Source organism: Natator depressus, chromosome 10, assembly GCF_965152275.1.
Source record: "Natator depressus isolate rNatDep1 chromosome 10, rNatDep2.hap1, whole genome shotgun sequence".
In the NCBI taxonomy this organism is placed as follows: Eukaryota; Metazoa; Chordata; order Testudines; family Cheloniidae; genus Natator; species Natator depressus.
The window spans coordinates 20,281,840-20,307,171 of NC_134243.1; the positions used below are offsets into that span (position 1 = coordinate 20,281,840).

Genomic DNA, 25,332 nt, shown 5'->3' on the forward strand with positions numbered 1-25,332 from the left:
TAGGAAATTTTATTTTGATATTTATTTGGATGTATTTTAATGTAAGTGGCTTCAGTTGATGGCAAGAATAACGAGAGGAAAAGAACAAGAAAGTCAAGGGGGCTCGCCTCATTACATTTGTTTTTATTATTATTTGAATTGTGTTAGCCCTAGAAAGTCAAGTAAGGGGTCAAAGCTTCATTATGTTAGGCATTGTACAAATATATAGTGAAACTTGGGACTTGCACTTGGTCTTGTACATCCTAGTTAAATACCTTAACCAGCAGGCTATAGAATTGTTATCCCTCTTCTTGCCTGGCCGACTGACTCTCCATTGCCATCATGAATGATGATGTTGAATAGCCTCTTTCCTACCCTCTCCATGGTTTGTGAATCTAGTTCTCTTTTGCTTTTGTCAAAATGCATGAAATGAAAACTAATTTTTTCCACTTGATTGAAACAAGGACTTAAAATGATTTTTAAAGGTATTGCTGCAAAGGGGAGTTTTGAACCTGGGAGGCAGTGACCATGAGATGGTTGAGTTCAGGATCCTGACACAAGGAAGAAAGGAGAGCAGCAGAATACGGACCCTGGACTTCAGAAAAGCAGACTTTGACTCCCTCAGGGAACTGATGGGCAGGATCCCCTGGGAGAATAACATGAAGGAGAAAGGAGTCCTGGAGAGCTGGCTGTATTTTAAAGAATCCTTATTGAGGTTGCAGGAACAAACCATCCCAATGTGTAGAAAGAATAGTAAAGTATAGCAGGCGACCAGCTTGGCTTAACAGTGAAATCCTTGCTGATCTTAAACACAAAAAAGAAGCTCACAAGAAGTAGAAGATTGGACAAATGACCAGGGAGGAGTATAAAAATATTGCTCAGGCATGGAGGAGTGAAATCAGGAAGGCCAAATCACACTTGGCGTTGCAGCTAGCAAGGGATGTTAAGAGTAACAAGAAGGGTTTCTTCAGATATGTTAGCAACAAGAAAGTGGTCAAGGAAAGTGTGGGCCTCTTACTGAATGAGGGAGACAACCTAGTGACAAAGGATGTGGAAAAAGCCAATGTACTCAATGCTTTTTTTCCCCCTCTGTCTCCCAGACTACTGCACTGGGCAGCACAGTATGGTGAGGAGGTGACCAGCCCTCTGTGGAGAAAGAAGTGGTTCAGGGCTATTTAGAAAAGCTGGACGAGCACAAGTCCATGGGGCCGGTTGCATTGCATCCGAGGGTGCTAAAGGAGTTGGCAGATGTGACTGCAGAGCCATTGGCCATTATTATTGAAAACTCGTGGCGATTGGGGGAGGTCCCGGATGACTGGAAAAAGGCTGATGTAGTGCCCATCTTTAAAAAAAGAGGAGGAGGAGGATCTGGGGAACTACAGGCCAGTCAGCCTCACCTCAGTCCCTGGAAAAATCATGTAGCAGGTCCTCAAGGAATCAATTCTGAAGCACTTAGAGGAGAGGAAAGTGATCAGGAGCAGTCAGCATGGATTCACCAAGGGCAAGTCATGCCTAACTAACCTAATTGCCTTCTATGACGAGATAACTGGCTCTGTAGATGAGGGGAAAGCAGTGGACGTGTTGTTCCTTGACTTTAGCAAAGCTTTTGACACTGTCTCCCACATTATTCTTGCCAGCAAGTTAAAGTATTATGGGCTGGATGAATGGACTATAAGGTGGATAGAAAGCTGGCTAGCTCATCAGGCTCAATGGGTAGTGATCAGTGGCTCCATGTATAGCTGGCATCCGGTATCAAGTGGAGTGCCCCAAAGGTTGGTCCTGGGGCCGGTTTTGTTCAATATCTTCCTTAAGGATCTAGAGGATGGTGTAGATTGCACCCTCAGCAAGTTTGCAGATGACACTAAACTGGGAGGAGCGGTAGATATGCTGGAGGATAGGGATAGGATACAGAGGGCCCTAGACAAATTGGAGGATTGGGCCAAAAGAAATCTGATAAGGTTCAACAAGGACAAGTGCAGAGTCCTGCACTTAGGACGGAAAAATCCCATGCACTGCTACAGACTAGGGACCGAGGGGCTAGGCAGCAGTTCTGCAGAGAAGGACCTAGAGGTTACAGTGGACGAGAAGCTGGATATGAGTCAACAGTGTGCCCTTGTTGCCAAGAAGGCTAACGGCATTTTGGGCTGTATAAGTAGGGGCATTGCAAGCAGATCAAGGGACATGATCATTCCCCTCTATTCGGCATTGGTGAGGCCTCATCTGGAGTACTGTGTCCAGTTTTGGGCCCCACACAACAAGGATGTGGAAAAATTGGAAAGCGTCCAGCGGAGAGCAACAAAAATGATTAGGGGGCTGGAGCACATGATTTATGAGGAGAGGCTGAGATTATTTAGTCTGCAGAAGAGAAGAACGAAGGGGAATTTGATCGCTGCTTTCAACTACCTGAAAGGGGGTTCCAAAGAAGATGGCTCTAGACTGTTCTCAGTGGTACCAGATGGCAGAACGAGGAGTAATGGTCTCAAATTGCAGTGGGGGAGGTTTAGGTTGGATATTAGCAAAACTTTTTTCACTAGGAGGGTGGTGAAGCACTGGAACAGGTTACCTAGGAAGGTGGTGGAATCGTCTTCCTTTGAGGTTTTTAAGGTCAGGCTTGACAAAGCCCTGGCTGGGATGATTTAGTTAGGGATTGGTCCTGCTTTGAGCAGGGGCTTGGACTAGATGACCTCTTGAGGTCCCTTCCAACCCTGATATTCTATGATTCTATGAAGGGGGATGATGTAGTGGCTTTAGAGACTTTAAAGGGAAGCACCTCCTTTGCATAAAGGGCACTGAGAGAAAGTGCAAAAGTACTTGTAGGAAAAATTCAGTAATGGTTAATAGGTCCTGTCATCACTGGTGGAGCCCGGGCAGGTGTTGATGGCTTAATAGCATGTAAGAGACAAGTACGGCAGCATGGCAGGACTGAGCCAAATATGGCCTTAAGAATGAGCCTGAGTACGTTTTGGTGCAGGCAGAGCCTGTGGAGGGATACAAAAGGAGGGTATGGGTAATCAGGGAAATGAGGTAGGAAGATAACCTTTCCAGCAGTGTTTTAAATGAGTTTAAGGAGGGCAAGATGTCAGAAACAAGGATGGAGCTTGAGGTAGTCAAGACAAGATGACAAGGGCCTGGATGAGCCTCTTACCTTTGTGAACAGAGAGGAAAGGCTCAATCATAAAGATGTTTTACAGGAAGAAACATCACAACCTGAATGTGGCTTGGATGTATATTGAGCTCTATCGAAGATGACACCCAGATTATAGGCCTGAATGACAGGGAGGATTGTGGCATTGTCCATGGTGAGTGAGAGTAAAGGGAAAGGATTGGGCAGGAGGAAGAGCAAGAACTCAGTTTTGGTGATTTTCAGCCTTAACTGATGGCTGGACGTAAACAAAGAGATGTTAAAAGGTAGACTGAGATTTTAGTTTGGATAGAAGGAGATGAGTCCAGAGTGAAGAGATAAAGAAGATATTGTAGAACCTCAGACTGGTCATTCACACACCTCATTTGAACTGGAAGTACGCAATCAGGCTGCAGCAGCAGAGACCCAAAAAAAAAGCAAATACAGTAAAGTTGTGTGTTAAATATAAACTACTAAAAAATGAAGGAAAAGTTTCCTTACCTTGTAAAATATTTTTTTAAACTGTTTCTGTGCTTGTTTCATTTGCATTAAAATGGTGAAATGCAGCATTTTTCTTCTGCATAGTACAGTTTCAAAGCTGTATTAAGTCAGTGATCAATTGTAAACTTTTGAAAGAACCACCATAACATTTTGTTCAGAGTTACGAAAATTTTAGAGTTACAAACAACCTCCATTCCGTAGGTGTTCATAACTCTGAGATTCTACTGTAGTTGAAGTTGCATGTTTTGAAAGTTAGGGTGCACTTGAGGAGGATTCTCTAAATGAAACTCTGATGGAGTAGTTAGAAATTAAAGCATATATTTGATATGATGAGTAAATATAGTTTCTGTGCATGAATGTCATAATACTGTGCAGTGTGTTGTTTCCTATCTGAACCCTTTAACAGAAGAATAGGTTCTTTGGAATTAGACCTGAAGGGACATCCTCAACTAAAATATTAGACTTCGGTATGAAATGTTTTTGATCTGATACTGTTACAAATAACTGTGCTTCACACAGCAATGGGGACAGAAAATGTTTTTAAAGTAGGCAAATGTGGTTGCAGAACTACAAAATGGTATATCCGCATACGTGGAAGGAGTTGAAACTATTTTGAACTTAGTTTTTTAAAAATGATTATTTCAGATTGGCTGTGTCCCTGAAGTAATTGTTAACACAAGCCAACTAACTGCTGCTGGCAATGCACTTTTAATTTTTTTACTAGAAATTGGCAATATAGTGGGACAGATTTTTTCTGAGAAGTTACACTGCAAATCCATTATATTGTTAATTGGGAAAATGATCTGCATTAGCCTTGAAAGTCTATCAACTATATTGCTCCCTTTCTTCTTCATCTTTCAGGACCAAAAATTGTGTTTTGAGTGTTCCTTAATTCTGAGAATGCCATCAGTCAGTTGTTGGGATGATTATTTCTTTGACTTTGATGTCATTTGTAATCTAGAAAGCTACCAAAATTTACCTTTCTCCACAGTCTGTTAAGTCTAGAGAAGAGACTCATTTGCCCAAGGAAGTCTCGGCTGTGGATTTCTTTGTAAAACACAGAAGAATTCTTGGGTCATTTAAGTTAGAAGTGACAGTGAACTCAGTCCGTCTCATGAAATATTTTAACTAGTTCTAGCTATTAACCATCATACTGGTTTTAAATGACCACTTAAAACATTTAAACTGGGCAATGGTGAATTGCTAGCCTTCTGGTGTAGTAGTGAACTTTTTGGTATCATTTTGTAAGCTGATCTTTGTCTATTCAAAGAATTTTTCTGAAATTACACGCACACTGAGCCAGAGGGCTCCTTGAGGATGTCAACAATGTATTAATTGAGGTTTTTGCATTCTTTCTGTACAGTTTTAGATGAGGTGTCAAGCTTAGAATATTGAAGTTTACAATGAAATTGGGTAATCTTTTTCACGTTGGCTCAAATTCAAAGATGGTGGTGTTTACACTTCAGTAAATTGGCATCAGTGTGTCTTACAAACTGAGGGGGCAGAAGTGCAGGGTTGTAGCAAGAAAAGCATTGAAAAGGAGTAGGATGTAAGATAAAGTAGGATGTGTGTGTGGAAATGGGAACAGGCTATGCTTTATCTTAAACCTTTTCACACCTTGTTACATCCTCCTGTTGTTGCTTCTGCTACTGCTAGAAACCAATCTGTTCACCTCCTGTACCCAGCATGTAAATTACTCACAGGAATGGTTCTTCCATGTACATCACTTCTGAATTTGGCATCCTGTATCCAGCTGTAATCTAGTGTTATGCTCATTCAGAAACAGCTGTACTTCAGTGTTGGATTAAATGATTCCTGTATGTTGTTGCTTATAAATACTGTGGTATTCTTCAGGATGTAAACATGCCCATAAAAATGCAAGGAACCATTTTTAAAAGGTGGCATTCACAAGGTCCAGCTCACTTTAGACTAAATTTTTACACAGTTGTTGTACTACCCCATAATTTGTCATTTGACAATACAATGAAGTCAGTCAGAATGACTTAGTCATTATCTAGAACAATACCATTTTTGACAGCCAGTCATAATGTATATGCTCTGTTAAACTGAAATGGTGTACATGATTTACCTTAAAACAAATGTGTGTAGAGACATAGGAGAGCAATAAAGTTTCACCTTATTGACCTGGGTTCTGAAAATTATCTGAACTGTCCTTTATTCAGAGACTTCTTTCTGCTTGTTAAGTTACTTGTAGTATGATGAAAAGTGGGCTTGTGCTATTCCATAAACCACCAATGGATGAGTTTAAAAATGAACCCACAAAGAGAAAACAGTTTTTGTATTCTTAAACATAGAAAATCCAGTGAAATGTAATATTTCAGAAGGAAGGTGAGGACATTGCCTGATCTTGAAAAGATAAATATGAACACTTCATGTTCTCACAGATGTGATATCTATGCCAAGAAAAGGACAGGAGAATCTTGTTCAACATGCTCCTGTGTGCACTTTGTAAGACTGATAGTCTTAAGGCAGTGAGAAGATGGAATTGCTTTAATGTTGAAGGTCAGTCAGACAAATTAACAAACAGGCTGTTCAGTAGACAAAGTCAATACTACAAAGGATATTGCAGGAGAAAACAAATCACCTTGTCTGGCATTCATACTTAGTATAAACCCTTTTGAATGGGAAGACTACTGTGAAAACTTTGAACACGAAGCGCAAGTACACTTTATATTAGGCCCTGATCTATGCCATTTTAGCCAAAAGAAAACAGTTTTACAGCTTTCCATGCATGCAGTATTTTCCTTTGTGACAAACTTTTCTGTTAAATTATGCCTTCGTTGCATTATCAGTCATGTTTAGTGGCGTGATGACAGGCTCTACATGCAATCCCAGGAGTTTTATGATTCCAGTTAATGTTGTCTTTATACCTCATATGTATGGATACGATTTTGCCATGGTAAAATTAGGCAAAATTCATGGTAGTCATGGTAAAAATGTACAAAATCAGGGTATGATCGCTGCGGGGCTGAAGACGAAGCCCAAGCCTCGCCATGGGGGCGCTGAAGCTGAAGAAGTCATGGCAATCTGTTAAAGTCCCGGAATACTTTGTGATCAAACCATATCCTTACTCATACGGTTTGGATATATGCACGATTGAGACATTCGTACAACATTTTTTTCATTCCAGTTAATTTACTAGATTTATGTAAAACTATATAATATTTTGAAGCTTCTTAAAAATTGTATGTTGTCAGCAGAACAAAATACATGTTTGGATTTCTGAGTAAATCTTGGATTAGAAGCAAGACAAGTATTTTCAGTTCCTGATAAAGCACCGATTAACATCCACTATTACTGCTAGACATTTATTCATTTAATTAAAACACTCTTCAGGCCAGAATAGTTTAGATATATAAAAGATTACACTGTGTTATTCTGTTCCATTCTTACCTTACAATAGATTTCTGACCTGAAGATGATTTTTTTTAAACAGTTTATGAGAAAATATTATGTGTAGTAGATAATCAGTCTAACTCGCATGTCTTTACCATGTAATTTTGATGATTTAAATTGTTTTAGACTAACTTGCATTTGCACTGATTTTTGTACTGACTAAAACAAAAGCTCTCTAAAAATTACAACATGAATCACAGTAGCAAATTTATATTTTTTCCAGTGGATAATGGTTGAAAAAATTATCAAAGCAGAAAGAAGTACACTTCTCTAACCTCTCTGCCAAATTTGCCAAAATATTCTCTCTAACAATTTCCTTACCTCCTTTATTTTCAGTGAGCACTTTGGAAATTTATTTAGACAAGAGAAGAGAGAGAGATTATTCTAGTGAAGACAAAAAACAGACAATGCCAACGTGTGTTACAGTCGAACTACAGTGGATGAAAAGTTGGAGACTTTATGGTCACTACAATTTTTAATTCACTTGAAAAAAATTCAATTAACAATATACAGTGGTATTACTGAGAGGGCATATACTGCAACTAAGGGGCCAGATTTCCCATAAAGCAACAAATATATGGTTCTAGGAGCGTTGTGGGAGAATTGGTTTTAAAACATAGACCAACAAGTGGACTCAATTTATCCAGATTATTAGTAGCTCAGATGTCATTTAATGTTACGAAGATATCATTCGAGCCTTTAGACATATATCCAGCAATAGTAGGAGGAATACAATTACTTTTAGTAGTTTTTAAAATAATAATCTTAAAATGCAACAGAGATCTGCAAGAATTTCCGTAGTTTTTCACAAACTACAGCATTTCCCAACTTCAATATTTAGAGTATAGATTCAGATGTATACAGGCAGGGAAGCTGAGAAACAGCATTGTATAAAGCCAATGTCTTTGATTATTCTTCATAAACCAAAAATCCAAGACAGACTCTAGAGCTAAAGCATTAGCTGGTTTTATTTTATCTGTATAAGCAACTACTGTGCACTAAAATTTCTGAAGAAGTAAAAAAAAATCTTGTCTTTTAACATAACTTCCAAGAAACTATTTATGGATAGGTAAAAATGAGTTTTTAAATAAATCATCTGTCCTCAATAAAAAGGCCAAAACTGTAGCAAATATTTATTTGTATCAGACTGTTGCCAAATGGAAAGTAAAGCAATGAAAAAAACTGAGAAATGTATTCCTAAGATATGAGATGATTGACATTACTTCAGAGTTAAAATGCCAAAAGCTTAATTAGTTGTGCATGTGAGTATTCATAAGGTATAGCATTTAAAAGAATAAAGCGCATCAAACCAAAAAGTCTTGATGTTCATGTACATTACTAAGTATATTTGAATTGTTAATGATTCGTCTCTTAATTGATTTGTTTCACATTCATTGAACTGGTTAATCAAAGTGAAACATGATTTGCATGATGTAGTTGGATATCTTTAGGGGCATTACACCTGACCTAAAAACTTTTACATATGAGCAACTAAAAAGCAAACAAAAATTCAGCAGCCATCACAGAAAAGATTTTAAGTATGTCTATCTGACATGTGATATAGATATTAACTACTACATGATATTTCCTGGGGAAGGCCTGTGATTCTAATTGGGATTTCAGGAGTTACCTGATCACAAATTATGAAGGTGCTAGTCATAGTTCCACAGTTAAGCTTGGGCTGAGATTGTTATACTTAAGGCTGGGTTTCAACCTTTTTATTCTGCATGAAGAATGCAATGTATATGCCCTCAAATTACATTATTTATTCTTTTAATACAGAAGGATTTTAATGAGAATTTACAAGTTAATTGGTTTGAGCTAAAATTAAAAGCGAGACCTTTAAATTAATGGTCTCAGACCTTTGTTTTTGTTTTTCTAAGTGATCTTAATAATGAAGTAACATGAAGTCTTCAAACTTTTCACATAAGTAAAACTCATTGAAATCTTATGCATAGACTACATTTGAAACAAGGTTGTAATTAAGCCAAGTTATTAACTATTTTTGTATCTAAATGTTATGACAATATGGAAAAGCCCAGGTTAACAGCTCGGTTTCCTGTTAAGTACGACCATTGTATCATCAGAGGTATCTCAATCAACTGTCACCCTTCCTTATAGCTATTTGTATTGCACAGTTCTTAGTGGTTGTTATAATCAGTGATATGAGGGAGACTGGACACATGTCAAGAGTTCTCGTTAGTACATTCCTTGAACCCAACTGTCACTGTTCCTTAAGGTTCCCTGACTATATCCGAGCTTGGACATGAGTGCTTGAAAGATTCCTCACTGCACTGCTGTCTTGTGCACCAAGTCTGTGCTGCCATGAGAGCTGAGATGGGAGTATGGAGAGAGATCTTGGTCTCCTTAATACTGCACTCTTCCCATAGTACAGGCCTTCTGACCTTAACTGTATTATGCACAGCGCTGCTTCTCTCTGACCCCATCCTCTTCCCCTGCCTCACTATTCTCTCATATTCCCACTTATTTCTATACCCTCCTTGCATGCAGCCACTTCCACCCGCTTCTTTGCTCCCAGCAGAGCTGTGATGGGTGATGAAGAGGTTGAGAATGGATTCATTTGAAAAGAATAGGATGTATGTAATGAAGGGAACTGTGATAGAAAGACAGTCCTGGAGGATAAGGGGTTAGAGAGCAGCTGCCTTGTGGTATGTCTACATTAGTGATTATATGCGTCAGTGTGCGTGACCATACTCCTCCTATTCTCTGTACCTAAACCCCAGAAGGAAGTAGAGGGGCGAGTGAGCTAGCATGCCTGAGAGGTGTGGGTAAGTACGTGCCTCATCTGTGGCATGGTCTCGTATCTGTGTAAGTTTGCACATGGATGAGTGTAAGGGACATGTACCAGGTCTCAAATTTCAGTAGTGCTCTACCCCATTCCCACAACGCACTGAACCTTTTCTTCCTGGCCCTTTCCCAATTCGTAAAGGTCCCTGTCCCTCCATTTTCAGTGACAGTAGCACGTTGCACTGACCATATCAGAACAGCTTTCCTCCGCACTCTTTACAGATCTATACAGGTGAAAATGGATCCTGCTCTTAGAGCAGCTGCTTGGCCCCTCTCCCTCACCTGCGTGCTGATCAGTGTGTGGGTGGAGTACACCGTTCTCCACCATTTCTCTTGGAGTGGCAGAAACATTCACCTGTACTGGGAATTTTACAAAGGGCTGGAGCAGTTGGGGATTCAGCAGACTCTGGCCCAGTGCCGGGAATTCATCAAGTACTTGAGTCTCATGTACAGGAAGGCCAAAGACTCGAACAATCATGTTGGGAGGGCTTGTCATACATGCCCCTTCTATGAGGAGCTGTCACGGCCTCCAAGTACAGACCCAGAGGTGGCTCATGATTTCCATCTCAGCCCTGCTGGCCTCATTGCCTGATGGATGCTGTTGAGGGCAAGGAAGCAGGAGGGACCATGGAGGGTGCCTCAGAAGACCTGGAGGATGAGGAGCATACGATTCTGTACCTTTACTTGGAGAAGCTGGTTGAACAAGACTCCCCAACAAACCTGAGGAGGACCCTGAGCAGTGGCAGGAACCAGAACCTGAGACTGTTAAGTTGCAATGGACCCGCACCCTCACTGCAAATGTCCCCTCTTACTCTGGTGCGGAATTCCTGATTTTAAGATTGAGGGCTTTTGAAGTACTGTGCCCTGACTTTTCCTCCCTAGACCACATACCATGTGTTGCTATGTCTCTGAACTTTTTGAATTACAGTGCTGAAAGCATGCCATTGTCATGTCCTAACCAAACTCCTCCAACTTTCCCCTCCCCATCCAGCCCCTGCTCTGCTCTATCCCAAAATGGTCCCCAAGCAAGACACAGTTATAGATCAATGATTTTATTGATGTCTGATTAACAACTATTATGCATTTGGCTAAAGATATTTCTTAAGAACAGGCTATTAAGGAAAAAATCTTTGTGCCCCTGTAACACATAGTCAGGTGTGAACTGGGGGAAGGGGTGGGTTAGAAGGGTCCCAGTTGGGGATAGGACAGTTGTAGAAGACTCACAGTTGCAGTTCTAAAGTTAGTAACAGCTGTCTTTTGTCCCTTGGAAGATTACACAGTTCAGTGCTTCGTACAAACAAGAGCCATGTGGACTTATGGGGTGGGGTGGGATGGGAAGTGGAGGGATGTGGGGTTAGGTCCAGGAAGGAAACAGAACACAGCTGTAGAACACTTCGGTTGTCTGAGGAAAAGTTAGTCACATCAGTCCTTTGCCCCTTGGAAGATTACAAAATTTTTACCATCCCTGTCCCTGATGTCTGGTCTCTCTTGACACGGAGTCATGCTGCACAGGCTGGGGGACATGGGAATGGGAGAAGGATCCAGCTTGGCAATGGAATAAACACAGTGCAGTGTCCCTTTGCAGCAGAGAGGTGAGTGGTTTATTGTGCTGAGCTGAAACTTTAGGGCACTACATAAAGTTGCAGTGTGTCTCTTTCTTTCCCTGTCCGTTTCACTGTTGTTATGCAGGCACAAGGACAGGATTTTCTGGTGATGCCGGAGTGGGTCGGATGAGCAGTGTTCGTGGTTTGCATCTCTGTTTGCACAGAAACTCTGTATGTTAGCTGAGAATATAGTCAATTTCCAGTTGAATTGCCTGCCAGTCCTTTAAGCATATTTAGGCAAATTTCTGGTATAGCGGAAACTCTAGCTGAGTCTTGAGATTCAACAACCGTGCAAATCTGCTTGTTCAACCTTCATAGTTGACCTAACCCCTCCATTAAGCAATATGTAAAGGGGTGAACATTAGCAGAAACATCTCTCTAGCATGGATTGCTGGATCTCTTTCACAAGACTTGAAGACTTCTCTCTTCCATTTTGGTGCCTTGAAAAGTGCCATGTTCTTTAAAGACTTACCAACATCTGGAGAAAAAATTGCAAACTGGCAACATAGGTCCTGGAAGGCACTGCTCCTCTTCCCTCCCCATGAGACACTATGAACATTTTAAATTTTTGAAAACATTAGTATGTATTTTACCACTAGAAGCTTCTGCTTCTTCCCCATGGGCTGCAAAAGGTGTCTGAAAAGCAAGGATAGTCCAACAGTCGCATTCCTGGAATGCTGAAAAGTATCAGAATTGTGGCCTTCTAAGCAAAGTTGTGTTATGTGGGAGGATTTCTCAGCTTCTTCCAAAGGAAAAAAAATATTATGCTACTTTTGTCTTTGAATTGGCAGGACCTTTGGTACCTAAGAGGGAAACCCTTTGGCAAGGAGGGCTGGAGCAGTACTCCAGAGACAGCAGAGGCAGATGGAGAAGGACCCTGGAAAAGCTGTTCATAGAGATGGGTAGGAGAAATCAGGAGCAGTCTGAATTCCTCAGGGCACAGCAGGGGCAGGCTCTTTAGCAGGAGTTGCTGCTAATGAACTGGTTCATGGAGCAGGAGGCCAAAGGGAATGGAAGCATTCGCTCCTGGAGAGGCTTATTGAACCGGTGCTAAATGAGTTTGGGGTCTGCCAGCTGCCAAGGCTACTGAGCCAGTTCTAGAACAGCAACTGCCTCCTGCTCCTCCAGCTGCCACCCTGATTAATTTTTCATCACTTGTATAGTCATTATTATTGGCGTAGCTTATCTAAATTTGATTGTTTCAGTATATTACAGTTTTGGAACCTTAGCTATTCAGAGTTGACATGTAATGTAGGCGAGGAATTGCATTTGATTTGTAGAATTTTCTGTTTTGTATAGAGTATTATATGTATATAATGAATTAAAAGGCCAGGTACATTAAACTAAGTGCAGTCATATTAAGAATCATTTCAGTAGTAGCGTTTGCAAAATTTTGACACATTTATATTGCCAAAATACATAAGGATGCAGTAGTTGTGGGTTTTTTTGAGTAATTTTAAGCAGTGTTTCCTCAAGTACTAGATCGTCTAAGATAAAATGGGGATAGAGATAATTCAGCTTCAGAATTACTGCAGAAATAGAGATTTTTAACTATTGGAAGACCTTGCATTCACTGCTTACTTGATGATTCTTCTTCCCATGTAGTTTTAAAGAAAGGCAATATGAACAGTATTAACTGTTGCTAAGGTCGTATGGGTCTGTGTGTCATTAATAGTTATTGTAAAAATAGAATGTCTGTCTTCAGCAAAGCAATATTTTATACATGTGTTAGAATGAATTTCTTATAACCATTCCTTTAAAACAAAGAAGAGGCTTGACACTGCTGTTGAAAATTAATGCCCTATTTAAGCTTTATTAGCTATGTTTCATTATATAGTCTTGGAAACCATGATTCTCACATCAGTAATGGGGATCTAGTGCTACTGCAGGCACCACCCCTGCAGCTCCTTGACAAACGTGACCTCCGTGACAAACTCACAGCCTTAATTATGTGCTACAGGCAGAGAATAGAAGGGACCAAGGTGCACCAATGCCCAAAACCCCTGTAATGGCAGGAAATTAAGTGAGAAACAGTAGAACGTCAAAGTTACGAACACCTGAGTTAGGAACCGATCAGTCAACCACATACCCCAAGAGCTCTTACTGCAGTGGTTCTCAAACTTTTGTATCGGTGATCCCTTTCACACAGCCTCTGAGTGCAACCCCCTCCTTATAAATTAAAAACACTTTTTTTTATGTTTAACATTATTATAAATGTTGGAGGCGAAGTGGGGCTTGGGGGTGGAGGCGGACAACTCGTGACCCTCACGTAATAACCTCGTGATTCCCTGAGGGGTCATGACCCTTAGTTTGAGAACCACTCTCTTACTGGGATGCTGTTTCAGAACCTTCTTCTGATTTCCAGCTTGAATTTGTTCATGGCCAGTTTATACCCATTTGTTCTTGTGGCAACGCTGTCCTTTAACGTAAATAGCTTTTCCCCCTCCCTGGTGTTTACCCCCAATGTTTCTCAGCCTTCCTTTTGCTAATTTAAACAAGCCACATTCTTTAGTCAGATCTCATAAAATAGGCCCTCCATTCCCCTGGTCATCTTAATAGATCTTTTCTACACCTGTTCCAATTTAAATTACTCTTTCTTGAACATGAGTGAGGAGAATTGTACACAGTATTCCAAGTGAGGTTTTACCTGTGCCTTGTACAATGGCATTAATAACGTCTCTGTCTCTGTTGGAAGTGCCTCACATAATACATCCTACGATTGCCTTTGCATTTTTTTTGCAGAAGCATCACATTTGCGGCTCATAGTCATCCTGTGGTCGACCCACATGCTTAGCTCTTAGATTCCTTTGTTGCTTCCAACTCATGAACCCCAGCTTATAGCAGAAATTCTTGTTGCTAAACCCTAAGTTCATGACCTTGCATTTTGACCCATTACATTTCATCCCGTTTCTGTTACTCCAGTCTTCAAGGCCATCCAGTTCTTCCTCTATAATATTCCAGTCCACCTCTGTATTATTGAATCCTCTCAACTTTGTATCAGCAAATTTCTTTAACACACTCCTACTTTGTGTGTCTAGGTCATTAATAAAAATATTAAATAAGATTGGTCCCAAAACCAGTCCTGGAGGAACTCCACTAGAAATCTCCTAGTCCAAAAGTTCACCTTTGAGCACAGCCTGTTGTCTTCTTCCTTTTAGCAATTTCCTGTTTTTTCTTGGATTGCTGTTGGAATTTTAATATTTACTTTGCAATGTGCAATGTGTTTTGTTCTTTTGCCTATAATGCATTATAGTCCACTAGTGCTTCATGACCATTCGTGACATATTTTTACTTTATTTTCAAAGCAATACTGTTACAAAGGCTGAAATTCCGTAGTCAAGAAAGTCTGTAATTGTTTGATTTGCCTTGGGGAAAATTTACACAGGAAAAAGCTAACTATATCATTTAATTATAAAATCTTGTGAAGCTACAGTATTATCTATGCCAGTGAAATTAGCTTTGAAAAGCATGTTTTGATAAAAGGTTAATAACCACTGAATTTTTGAAATACAAAATGTTCACATTTGTTAAAACTTTGAAGTACATTTTATATTTTTTGTTGTGGAATACAGTTGCAAAACTATCGACAACCACCTCCTACTATTTGAATCAATTTCAGACTGAATATTAGTTTGACAAAAATCCCCCTTGCCTTTAGAGATGTATAAAAGCTGTCACTCTTTATATTGAAATGTAGGTTTATGCTATATTTGTCTTAACCATCCTACTAAAGAAGAGAGTTTGGAAAACGAATCTGTTTTGTCAAAAGCAAACGTTGTCATATTGTCTACACAAAAATGGGCAATTGTGTGTAATTTTGAAAAGAACGCCCCCTAACCCCCAAAATTAGTCACCTGGCTAGTTTGTTTATATGTTGCATACTCAAATAAAATACGCGGGGGTGGGGGGTGTTGAATTAAGGTTGTATAAGGAATCTTAGATCGGTCATTTCCTAACTTTTTTTGCATGATTCCCTTATCAATTTTAGCATTTTTTAAACAATTTTTGTGTGTAATTTCCTGGGGTTTTAAAAAAAGCAAACTGAAAAAAACAGAATTTCTATCGTTCGGCATCATATTGACATCTAGATGGGTCGTCAGCAGGGTTGTAACCTTTCGATCCACAGCATAGACCTCTGGCAGTTGAGCTAACAGACTGATAGCAATAGTATCTTGTTGTCCTCTGTGGGCCAGACATTGGAGGGAGATGAGAGGCACACTTTGCTGGTGGGTTTCACAGCTATTTACTGACTGCAGAGGAATACTTGAGAATCTTGGGTTCTGGAGGAGAGCGTGCTTTAGTGGGAACAGACTTTTCTGCCCGTTTGTTCCACCTGCCTGACACATGTTCCTGTCTACTCCAGCCTGTCCTTATTCCAGTCCTGTCTCTTGCCCTTGCCCACCCCAAACCCCACTCCTTGTCCCACTCAACTTTGTCCAGCCAATCTGTCCCTTCCCCACACTCCCTAGCTCCTTTTCTGCTCCCTGTCTCTTCCCTCCCAGTTCCAATCAAAGTTCTCTCAAGCTTGATCTAACACATTGGAGTCCATGGAAGGACAATTTCAGTGAGTGTTAAATCAGGCGCCAAAGTGTTTATGTGCCTTGAGATCCTTAGATAAAAAGAAATTCACACAACACAGGGATGGGTGCTGTGTTAGAATTTAGATTGTTGCTTCTGGTGTTACAAAATAAATGTTCAGGACTAATAAGTAATATTAGGCCGATTGATTTACAAAGAGACACATTTGAAAATGAGATGTGAACTGAACTATGGTAGCTTGCTTTGAAATGGTCTTAAATATGAAATCTTATGTGATTTAACCACCTTCGTGAAGTGAGTGTGTACTTTGGTTGTTTTTTTTGAGAGTCCTTTGATGCAATAATATAATTTCAATATTTTTAAATAGTATTAGTTTCTCAGTATAGAGAGATTCCCTATCCATCTTCCCAAACTTAAAAATGTACCTTTAAGATTCTAGTGTTTATCGTGCCTTGCGATTCCTTTGATGTTTAAACCCCCTAATTCGAAACTGAATATAGTTAGGTCTGCACTGTTAATGACAAATGTTTCCTCCCTGATTTGGTATAAAATATAATATTTCCCAAGAATGAGTTACTTAATCCTGTTATCATTTAGTACATGAAATTAAACAATATTTCTGTGTTTTCTTATTCTAAATCTCACCTCTCTCCTTTCCATCTGAAGAAAAAAAGACTTGTTTTTGTAGTTAACATATTTAGGAAATTAAAAATATCCTAAAACGCATAAAACTTTCAAGGACTTTATTAAAATGTCGTAGTTAAGTAATGAATAGTTCCTTCTCCATGGGATTTAGCAAACTCCTATTAAACTGAGGTTGCATTGATCTGAAATCTGACTTGACAACTGTGTGGCCTTTAAATAAAGAATATAGCAGCAGCCTAATTTTTCAATAAATTCCTAAGGGTTCTGATCTCTTTAATGTTGTCATTTTTATATAGTAATAATTTCTTAAGATAGTCCCAAGGGAAAGCCCTCCCTGTATTTTAACAGTGCATGTTTAAATTACTGCCGCTGAAGTACGGATTGCTTGATGGAAGCACAATTGTGACAAAATAAGTATGACTTTCTCAATATTTTTATTAGATGGTGTCACAGAAACTCGAGGCTACAGTTAAAATTTCTATTGTTACTATTCTAGGCTGAACTTGATTGGGAATCTAGCAGAATAATTGGATTTACTTTCAGATTCAAATGCAGTATTTGATGCTGCAATTGTGGGATTGCAGAATGATTGGAAATTGAAAACCTTTTCCTCCAGGAAAGTGGAACCAGAAATGACCTTCTGTTGAGGCCAGATTAATGGTGAGAAAGTAAGAGCGTGCTTACTTTTGCTTTGGAGACTTAAGTCTGCTTGCTGTGTGGTACAAGATGAAGTGCAATTGCTGGCACCTAATTTCATGCTATTGACAATATTTAAAATAATTCAAGTAGTGTGTTTCTGTCTAGTTTTCATAGCCCTATATCAACTCTAAAAGAGTGTTAAAGTTTCAAATTCATCCTATTTCCATTGACACTGCATAATTAGATTGAAATTAGCCATTTAAAAAAGGTTAATTTTATATTGCATTCTCCCATTAATGTTCCCTTTCCTCATGTTGCATAACAAATAATTAAGAGTTCAACGTAATTTAGCATTGACTCTTTTGACAGTATCTTTTGGTGGCATAGTGCTATTAGCTGGAATGCAATTTGCGGTCCTTTATGTTTTGAGTGCGGTGGAGGAGGATCTTGACGGGCAGCACTCCTACAGAAGATACCCTACTGTAGGGACCGGAGAGGACTGTCTACTGGGATAGTTGTAGCTCTTTAAAGTTTTTTGGACTGCCTTTTTTGGATTGCTCTTTGGACTGCCTCTTGCCTCTGAGGCATTGCATACTTTCCCCCCTAACCAGTCTAGCTGCCAAATGTACAATTTAGCTTGCTTCCTCTAAGGGAGAATGTGCTTCCAAGGCTTTTCCACCTGGTATATCTATTTTAGAAAAGCAATCTTTCTAAACAGTTGAATCTGCAGCTCCATTTCTACTTTTCTGTGGCAGACTGTTCTGCATGGCCTCACGTTCTAAATCTGTAGTTTGAGAGAGTGACAAGTGTCTACTATACTGAAAAAAGCCTCTTGTTTTGAGGGAACTATTGGGAAGCCAAGTCTCTTCTTGTTACAGGCAGAGTTTACTTCCAAGCCACTTGCAAAACATTTGCAATATGAAGTGCTTTTTATGCCATGTTGAGTGAAATTATCTAGAAGCTTTATTACACAAGGGTTTTCTGTATTCACTTCCTTGACAAAGTTAAATTCTGTTTCTTCTGTATAAATGCTTCTATTGAATTAATGAGATTGAATGAACTCAAAGGGGTGGCTGATTTATATCTTTGTTTGAAATTCAAGCTATTACAATCCTTTTCTATTTCAGACCTTAACTAAAGCTTTTAGTGTCATTAGTGGCAGCAAAATAGTGGGACATTTAAATATTTGCTTCTCTCCAATTGAAAATAATGAGGACGTAGAAGATAAACTTTGAAAAATAGAATAAAAATGGGTAACTTACACTTTACTGCATTTTTCTCAATTAGCAGCTGTACATTGATAATTACATTCTGAATATTCTTTTTTACAAAGTGGGCTGTCAGTCTCTTTCACTAGTACAGTCAGTTTCAAGTTCTGAATTAATTATTTATTTGTTCAGCAGTAAATACTTGGACCATAGGAAAAAATAGAATAAAATAACTCGTATGTAAAGTGAACCACTGCTGCATTTCTTTGTTTATAGTCCACCCTCAATTATTAACCAGCTATACTTTCGGCATGCAAGCCACGGTCAGATCTATGATGATGGTGGATATGTGGTTAGAGATGCCTAATATAGACAGAAAGTAATGTAGAAGCTGTGGGTAATAAATTATTTAATATATTGTAGTGATTGGCCTATATTTCACTTGGCCACACATTCCCCTCATGCTGGAAAACTAGTTTTCCAATTGCAGTGTTACTGACGTATGTGTTAGATACTACCTTTGTGGTAATTCTCTTTACAGGATTTTAGTTTCTGCTTTTAGTTTTGAAGATAAAACATAGTAATATTTATGAATGTTTATTTTTATCATTTGTTTCATGTGTGAAATGGGTTATCTTCTTTTATATTTGGTAATGTACTAATATTTTTCTCTTACTGTTGTACCTGCAGGGAGAATGAAGTGCTGAAAGTACAACTCAAGAAGTATGTAGGAGCTGTCCAGATGCTGAAAAGAGAAGGTCAAACAGCAGAAGGTAAGGAGAAAATGAGGAGAGAAATCTGTACAGGGAAGACACATAGCATATACCATTCCATCATTATTGACAAAAAGATTGCTGTCCATTAGTGAAGAATATATTGATTATGAGACATCGTAGAAAATATTTTTGAAAAAAAAAGGCAGCCATGCATTAGTATAAAATGTTTTGGCTAATAATAATGTAGAAAGAGGCGAGCTGTTACAATTGTTTGAGTATTTTAGATAACTAAAATTTTTGTGTTTTGCTAAGTTAGTGAGGTACACAATCCACAGAGCCCAAGATTAGGTGTCTTTTTTGTTCCATTATTATTTATACTACTGTAGTGCCCAAAGCATGGTAGGGGTGGTGTTTAGACTTATAGGAAGACACAGTCCTCTTAAGAGCTGACAGTTAACTACATCTCTGTCTAAAGTGATCATCATTTCTACAGCTGAGTTAAGTACTGTCTGAAAATGCTTTTTGTTTAATGCTTATTTGTGACTTTGTGCTGTAGAAAATGAAAAACTAACTTGTACAACTAAAAAAGTTTAAAAGAGCACCTTGGAGAGTGCTTCAGCTGCAAGTCCAGAGCAAAAGGACAGTGCTTAAGGCACTTAATTTTCTTTTTTGTCAGGGACTGTCTTTGTTATATTGTTACAGTGCACAGTACAATAGAGTCCAGGTTCATGATGAGAGCTCCTAAACTCTAATAATAATGAGGAAGAAATCCTTAAGTGGCGTCTCCCAATGTGGGAGATGCTGCAAGGCATCCTCACTACAAGAATAGGTCTAGGTTACTTCTCCTTGACAAGACGATTTTTCTCCATTAGGAATATAGATAAAAATGTTGTCTTTCACTTTTCAAGGAGAGGAGCGTCAAGATCTCGACAGAGTTTTAGAATTATATTTATATATAAGGTGATGGCACACTTTTGAGGTATGTTTATATGAACTTGTGCCCATTATGTTGACAGAGGAATGGTTGTAAAGAAAGATGATTGACTAGATTGCTGATGATGATTCAGCTTGGGAGTAGAGAGTAAGTGTTTTGTATTTCAGATATTTGGGAAGTGCTCATAGTACTATGCTGGAGACCATTTAAATACCTAAATAATTGCCAAACTAGGGAATATTTTTTGGTAGACCAAAAAATGTATGATACTATAGAACATTGATGTTTACATATACTAATCTTATGAGTGACCAGTTAAATGAACCATTTTTTTCCTAAAATTGATGCCAGTGAAGAACACATTGACATCCTTTCACATTCTGATGCCTTCAATGCACTGGACATCATCTTGAAGGACAAGACAGTGATGCAGTGCATCATACTGTCATGTATGCATCATGCCTACTGTAATTTTGAGATTTCAATATTACAGATTTTTGTTTTGTTTTATGAACTCCTCAGTCCCCAGTTGGTGCCTATAATAAAGACTCTACTGTCATTAGAATGGGGCAGGTTTCATCTCCAGCAAGCTAACATGTTTGTAAGCTTAGTTCCTCTGATGTTATCAGTGTTCAGTAAGACCCTATTTTATTTTGAATTAAGCAAATTGTGGCTAATGAGGAGATCAGGGTGTTTTTAAACATTGTGTTGTTTTTGTTTCCAGTCATCCTCCTTCTAGTGGCACACAAAATTCCTCAGTCTATTTGGCCCTTGATAGAATGTGGGCGAGATTGGTGTGGGAGTCAGCATTTATCTCTTTATAACAGGGGTAGGCAACCTATGCCATGCATGCCAAAGGCAGCATGCGAACTGATTTTCAGTGCTCACACCCTGACTGGGTCCTGGCCACCGGTCCGTTTTAATTTAATTTTAAATGAAGGTTCTTAAACATTTTAAAAACCTTATTTACTTTACATACAACAATAGTTTAGTTATGTATTATAGACTTATAGAAGGAGACCTTCTAAAAACCTTAAAATGTATTACTGGCACGTGAAACCTTAAATTAGGGTGAATAAATGAAGACTCGGCACATCACTTCTGAAAGGTTGCCGACCCCTGCTTTATCATATCCTTAAAAATGTGTGAGTGTGCCAGTACTAGATCTAACTTGCATTAAGAGGAATTAAGCTCAGAAGTGTGGCTTTGATGAAAGGTTTAATAGTAAGGTAAAATGGATACCTAGAAGATTACACTTTTGTTGGTAAAGTAGTTTCATCCTCCAGTAGATCTGCTGTGCTTACACCTTTAAATAACTCATAGAGGTTGACTGTGAAGCTTCTCCCATTTGTCACATGTATATCATATTGTTCTGTAAAGGGACATTTGGAGAAGCTGAGATTTGTTTGATTTTTTGAGTGTCCTGTGTGGAACTGAAAATTAGATTCCTTTGCAGTGTAGTATAAGACTGGGAAAAAAAAAGTCTGGCTTTTTTAATTGAAACTTTTTTTTATTGGAGAACTAAAGTAGCAGGGGAAAAATTCTTGACAGGCAGTAAAAACCTTTTCAGTGCTCTTTTAAGTACTTTAAATATGGAAGTATTTTCCATTGACATACACAGCTTGAATCCTTACATTTTGAGTCTTTTTTCCTGGCATCCTTTGTGAATGAAAGACTTTGATTACTCTTGTAGTGAAATTCTTTAAATCAATATTGTGGTGTAGTGTTTTGCAGATATCAAAGTCTAACCTTACTGGAAAAGAGGTAAATGTACAGCTACTAGGGCGGTCAATTAATCACAGTTAACTCAAAACAAATTAACTCGATTAAAAAAATTAATCATGATTAGTCAGTTTTAATTGCACTGTTTAAACAGTGATAGAATACCAATTTAAATTTCTTATAAATATTTTTGGATGTTTTTCTACATTTTCAAATATATTGATTTCAATTGCAATACAAAATACAAAGTGTACTGTGCTCACTTTATATTATTTTTATTACAAATATTTGCACTGTAAAAAAGATAAAAAGAAATAGTATTTTTTCAGTTCACCTCATACAAGTACAGTAGTGCCACTTACAAATGTAGAATTTCTTTTACATACCTGCACTCAAAAACAAAATAATGTAAAACTTTAGAGCCTACACATCCACTTAGTCCTATTTTCTTGTTCAGCCAGTTGCTAAGACAGACAAGTTTACGAGAGATAATGCTGCCCACTACCTATTTACAATGTCACGTGAAAGTGAGAACAGGCGTTGGCATGGCACTGTTGTGCTCGGCGTTGCAAGATAGTTACATGTCAGATATGCTAATCATTCGTGTGCCCCTTCATGCTTCAACCTGTAGATTGTATCTTTTGTTTATCTTTTTTTACAGTGCAAATATTTGTAATAAAAATAATATAAAGTGAGCACTCTACACATTGTGTTCTGCATTGTAATTGAAATCAATATTCTTAAAAATGTAGAAAACATCCAAAAATATTTATTATAAATTTAAATTGTTATTCTGTTGTTTAACAGTGTGATTAAAACTGCAATTAATCATGATTAATTTTTTTAATCATTTGGCAGCCCTAACAACTATATTCATTCTAAGCTAGGAATTACTTGAAAAATGATCAAATGAAATGGAAGATCCTGTATTTATTAAACAGTCTACAAATAAAATCTGTTCGTGTTATGGTTATTGATTGAAATATTATAATAACCTGTTTCAGAAGTATTTCCCCATAATTATTTCAGGAAAGTGAGTCAGAAAAAAACCTATTCTAATGTTTGTAATTCTCAGTATCCATGTGAATAATTAATAGATAGTGCTTCTATAAAGTTTGGTAAGGCTGGATGTGGGTTGTGCATTTAAGGTGTTCTGTGAATCAACCGGTAAACTTTGGACAATGCTTACAGTTTTGGTAACCTCTTAGCATACATTTCTTCTTTGAGTAGTATCCCTGTGGGTGCTCCACTTGAGGTGTGTCTGCATCCTTGCTCTTCTGATTGGAGATCTTTGGTAGCAGCGTCCGTTCAGCCTATGCGTGCTCTTTCCCTCCCTTGTGTTGTGCCTCCAGGCTAATTAGCATTGTATGGGCGAGCCACCTTTAATTCGTTTTTAACTGCTCCTGGCTAGAGATGGAGCAATTAGCACTCTGATTCCAACACTATCTTTGGCTCCACAGTGTTATCATCCATAACAGACTTGACTCTGAAGCCCCAACCTCCCATTGGGGATACTGCTCGGGGAGTCACCTACAATGGAGCACCCAGAGGGACCTTACTTGAAGAAGAAGAGGAAGTTATTCACCTTGTTCAGTAACTGTGGTCTTTGAGATGTGTGTCCCTATGTGTGCTCTACAACCCACCCTCCTCCTCTCTACTTCAGAGTTCTCGATGGAGTCTTTGCAGTAGAAACTGAGGGTGATTTGCCCATGCAATGCTAATTAGCCTCGAGGCACAACACGAGGGAGGGAAGGAGTATGTGCGGGCCGAATGGATGGATACTGCTACCAAAGATCTCTGATCAGAAGCGCAGGGATGTCGATACAATCATAGGGGGACACATCTCAAAGACCATCGTTACTACACAAGGTGAGTAACTTCCTTTTCTCCTTTGTAATTTTTCTGGTGGTCCCACTGAGAAGTTAGGCCACATTCCCAGTGTTTGTGACCTGAATGTGCATCACTAAGGAAAATATTGTTGAGATCTTAGCATTAAATTGTGATATGACTGGAATAACTTGGCTAGAAAATAGTAGGCCCTGAAGCTCATGCTTCATAGCTTCAGCTAGTCTCCTGTTGGGGGGGGTCAAGAAAGGATTTCCTCTCCTCTCCTGCTTCCAATGTATTCTGGGGTTTTTTGGTCTCCTTCATCTTAAGCATCAGAGAGGGCCACAGCTAGGATGGGACACTGGACAGGATGGGCCAGTGCTCTGAGGTGGCACTGAGAATTCTCTCTCTCCTGTGCTTAGCTGGCTGGTTCTTGCTCACATGCTCAGGGGCTAACTGATCACCATATGTGGGGTTGAGAAGGAATTTTCCCCAAGGTCAGATTGGCAGTTACCTTGTTTTTTGGTTATTGTTGTTTTTTGTCTTATTCTGCAGCATCGAGTACAGGTCACTTGCCAGGATTATCTGGGTATATCTCACTTAATCAGTTCCCTACCATTGCAGGGGCCTTAGTACACCTCAGTTCCTCCTTTCCTCGAAAAGTGTTTTCGTCACAGCTAATGCTGATCACATACTACCCTCTATTCTCTGTCATCATCGGATTGAGGAATACTCTGAGGCTGAGAGCTTGGAGTACAGGGCAGGAGAGGTCTTAAATCTTCTTAAAGCAAAATAATTGCTATAGGGAGGTAGTAAATTGCAGCTGCAGTGGTAAATGACAAAAAAAAAGTATGAAAAGTTAACTCATATAATGCAAATCATGGGGACAGAAATATGTCCTCCTTCCCAAGTGACTTGACCACAGTTCTATTTGCTAGCATCAAGAGTTGTTGCGGTAATTCAATCTCTCGCAGCTCTACACCACGCAGAAGAAATCTTTGCCCTTGTAGAGGCTAAGCAGCATTCTGGCGCTGAGTTATCGCATCTATCCTTTGATCCCACATTCGGTAGTTTTTTTTTTTTTAAAGGCATTTGCTGAAACCAGTATGCCACCAATGACATGTTAAAACTTTGGCAAAAAAGTACTTGCACCGTTGCAACTCTTTCACCTGTTTTAAGGCACTTTTAAATATGGGCTTAAACCATATCATACCTAAAAAGTTGGTCCATGTTCTCTATTAGTGTTAATTGACACAGCTTCATTGCTGTCAGTGAATGGAAGAATGAAAACCAGTAGCTTATCTGCGGGTCAAAAATGTTTTGTCCAGTCCACACTGACCAGCAAAAGCTTGTTACCCAAAACTATTTTCAAGACCCAACCTCTAAAGTTGTTTCAGGAGAGACGATGCCTACAACAGGCAGCTAGGGTGGTAATAAAAGACGTATTTTCTACAGCAATGTCTCCTGACTTGACAGAAAATTTGCCCAGTTGTGAAGGTGGGGAATGTTTTATCTGATTATTTTCTGCTCTGAATATCTTGTTATGAAACACATTTTCTGAGGTCCTCTTGGCCACCTTCACCGTTTTGAAAGAATTGTGGTCTGGACTCTGCAGTTCATTCAACTGTATGTTTTCTGGTTGAACTTACCTCATTTTGGGACTAAAATATAA

At 38.9% G+C, this 25,332-nt stretch overlaps 1 protein-coding gene across 1 annotated transcript in view; it reads left to right on the forward strand.

The window, feature by feature from the left end:
• Positions 1-25,332, forward strand: part of SNX29 (sorting nexin 29) — a 441,491-nt gene that overhangs the window by 110,290 nt on the left and 305,869 nt on the right. The window contains exon 14 of the mRNA XM_074965421.1: positions 19,152-19,234. Coding sequence (XP_074821522.1) covers positions 19,152-19,234 — 83 coding nt within the window. The remainder of the gene's footprint in view (positions 1-19,151; positions 19,235-25,332) is intronic.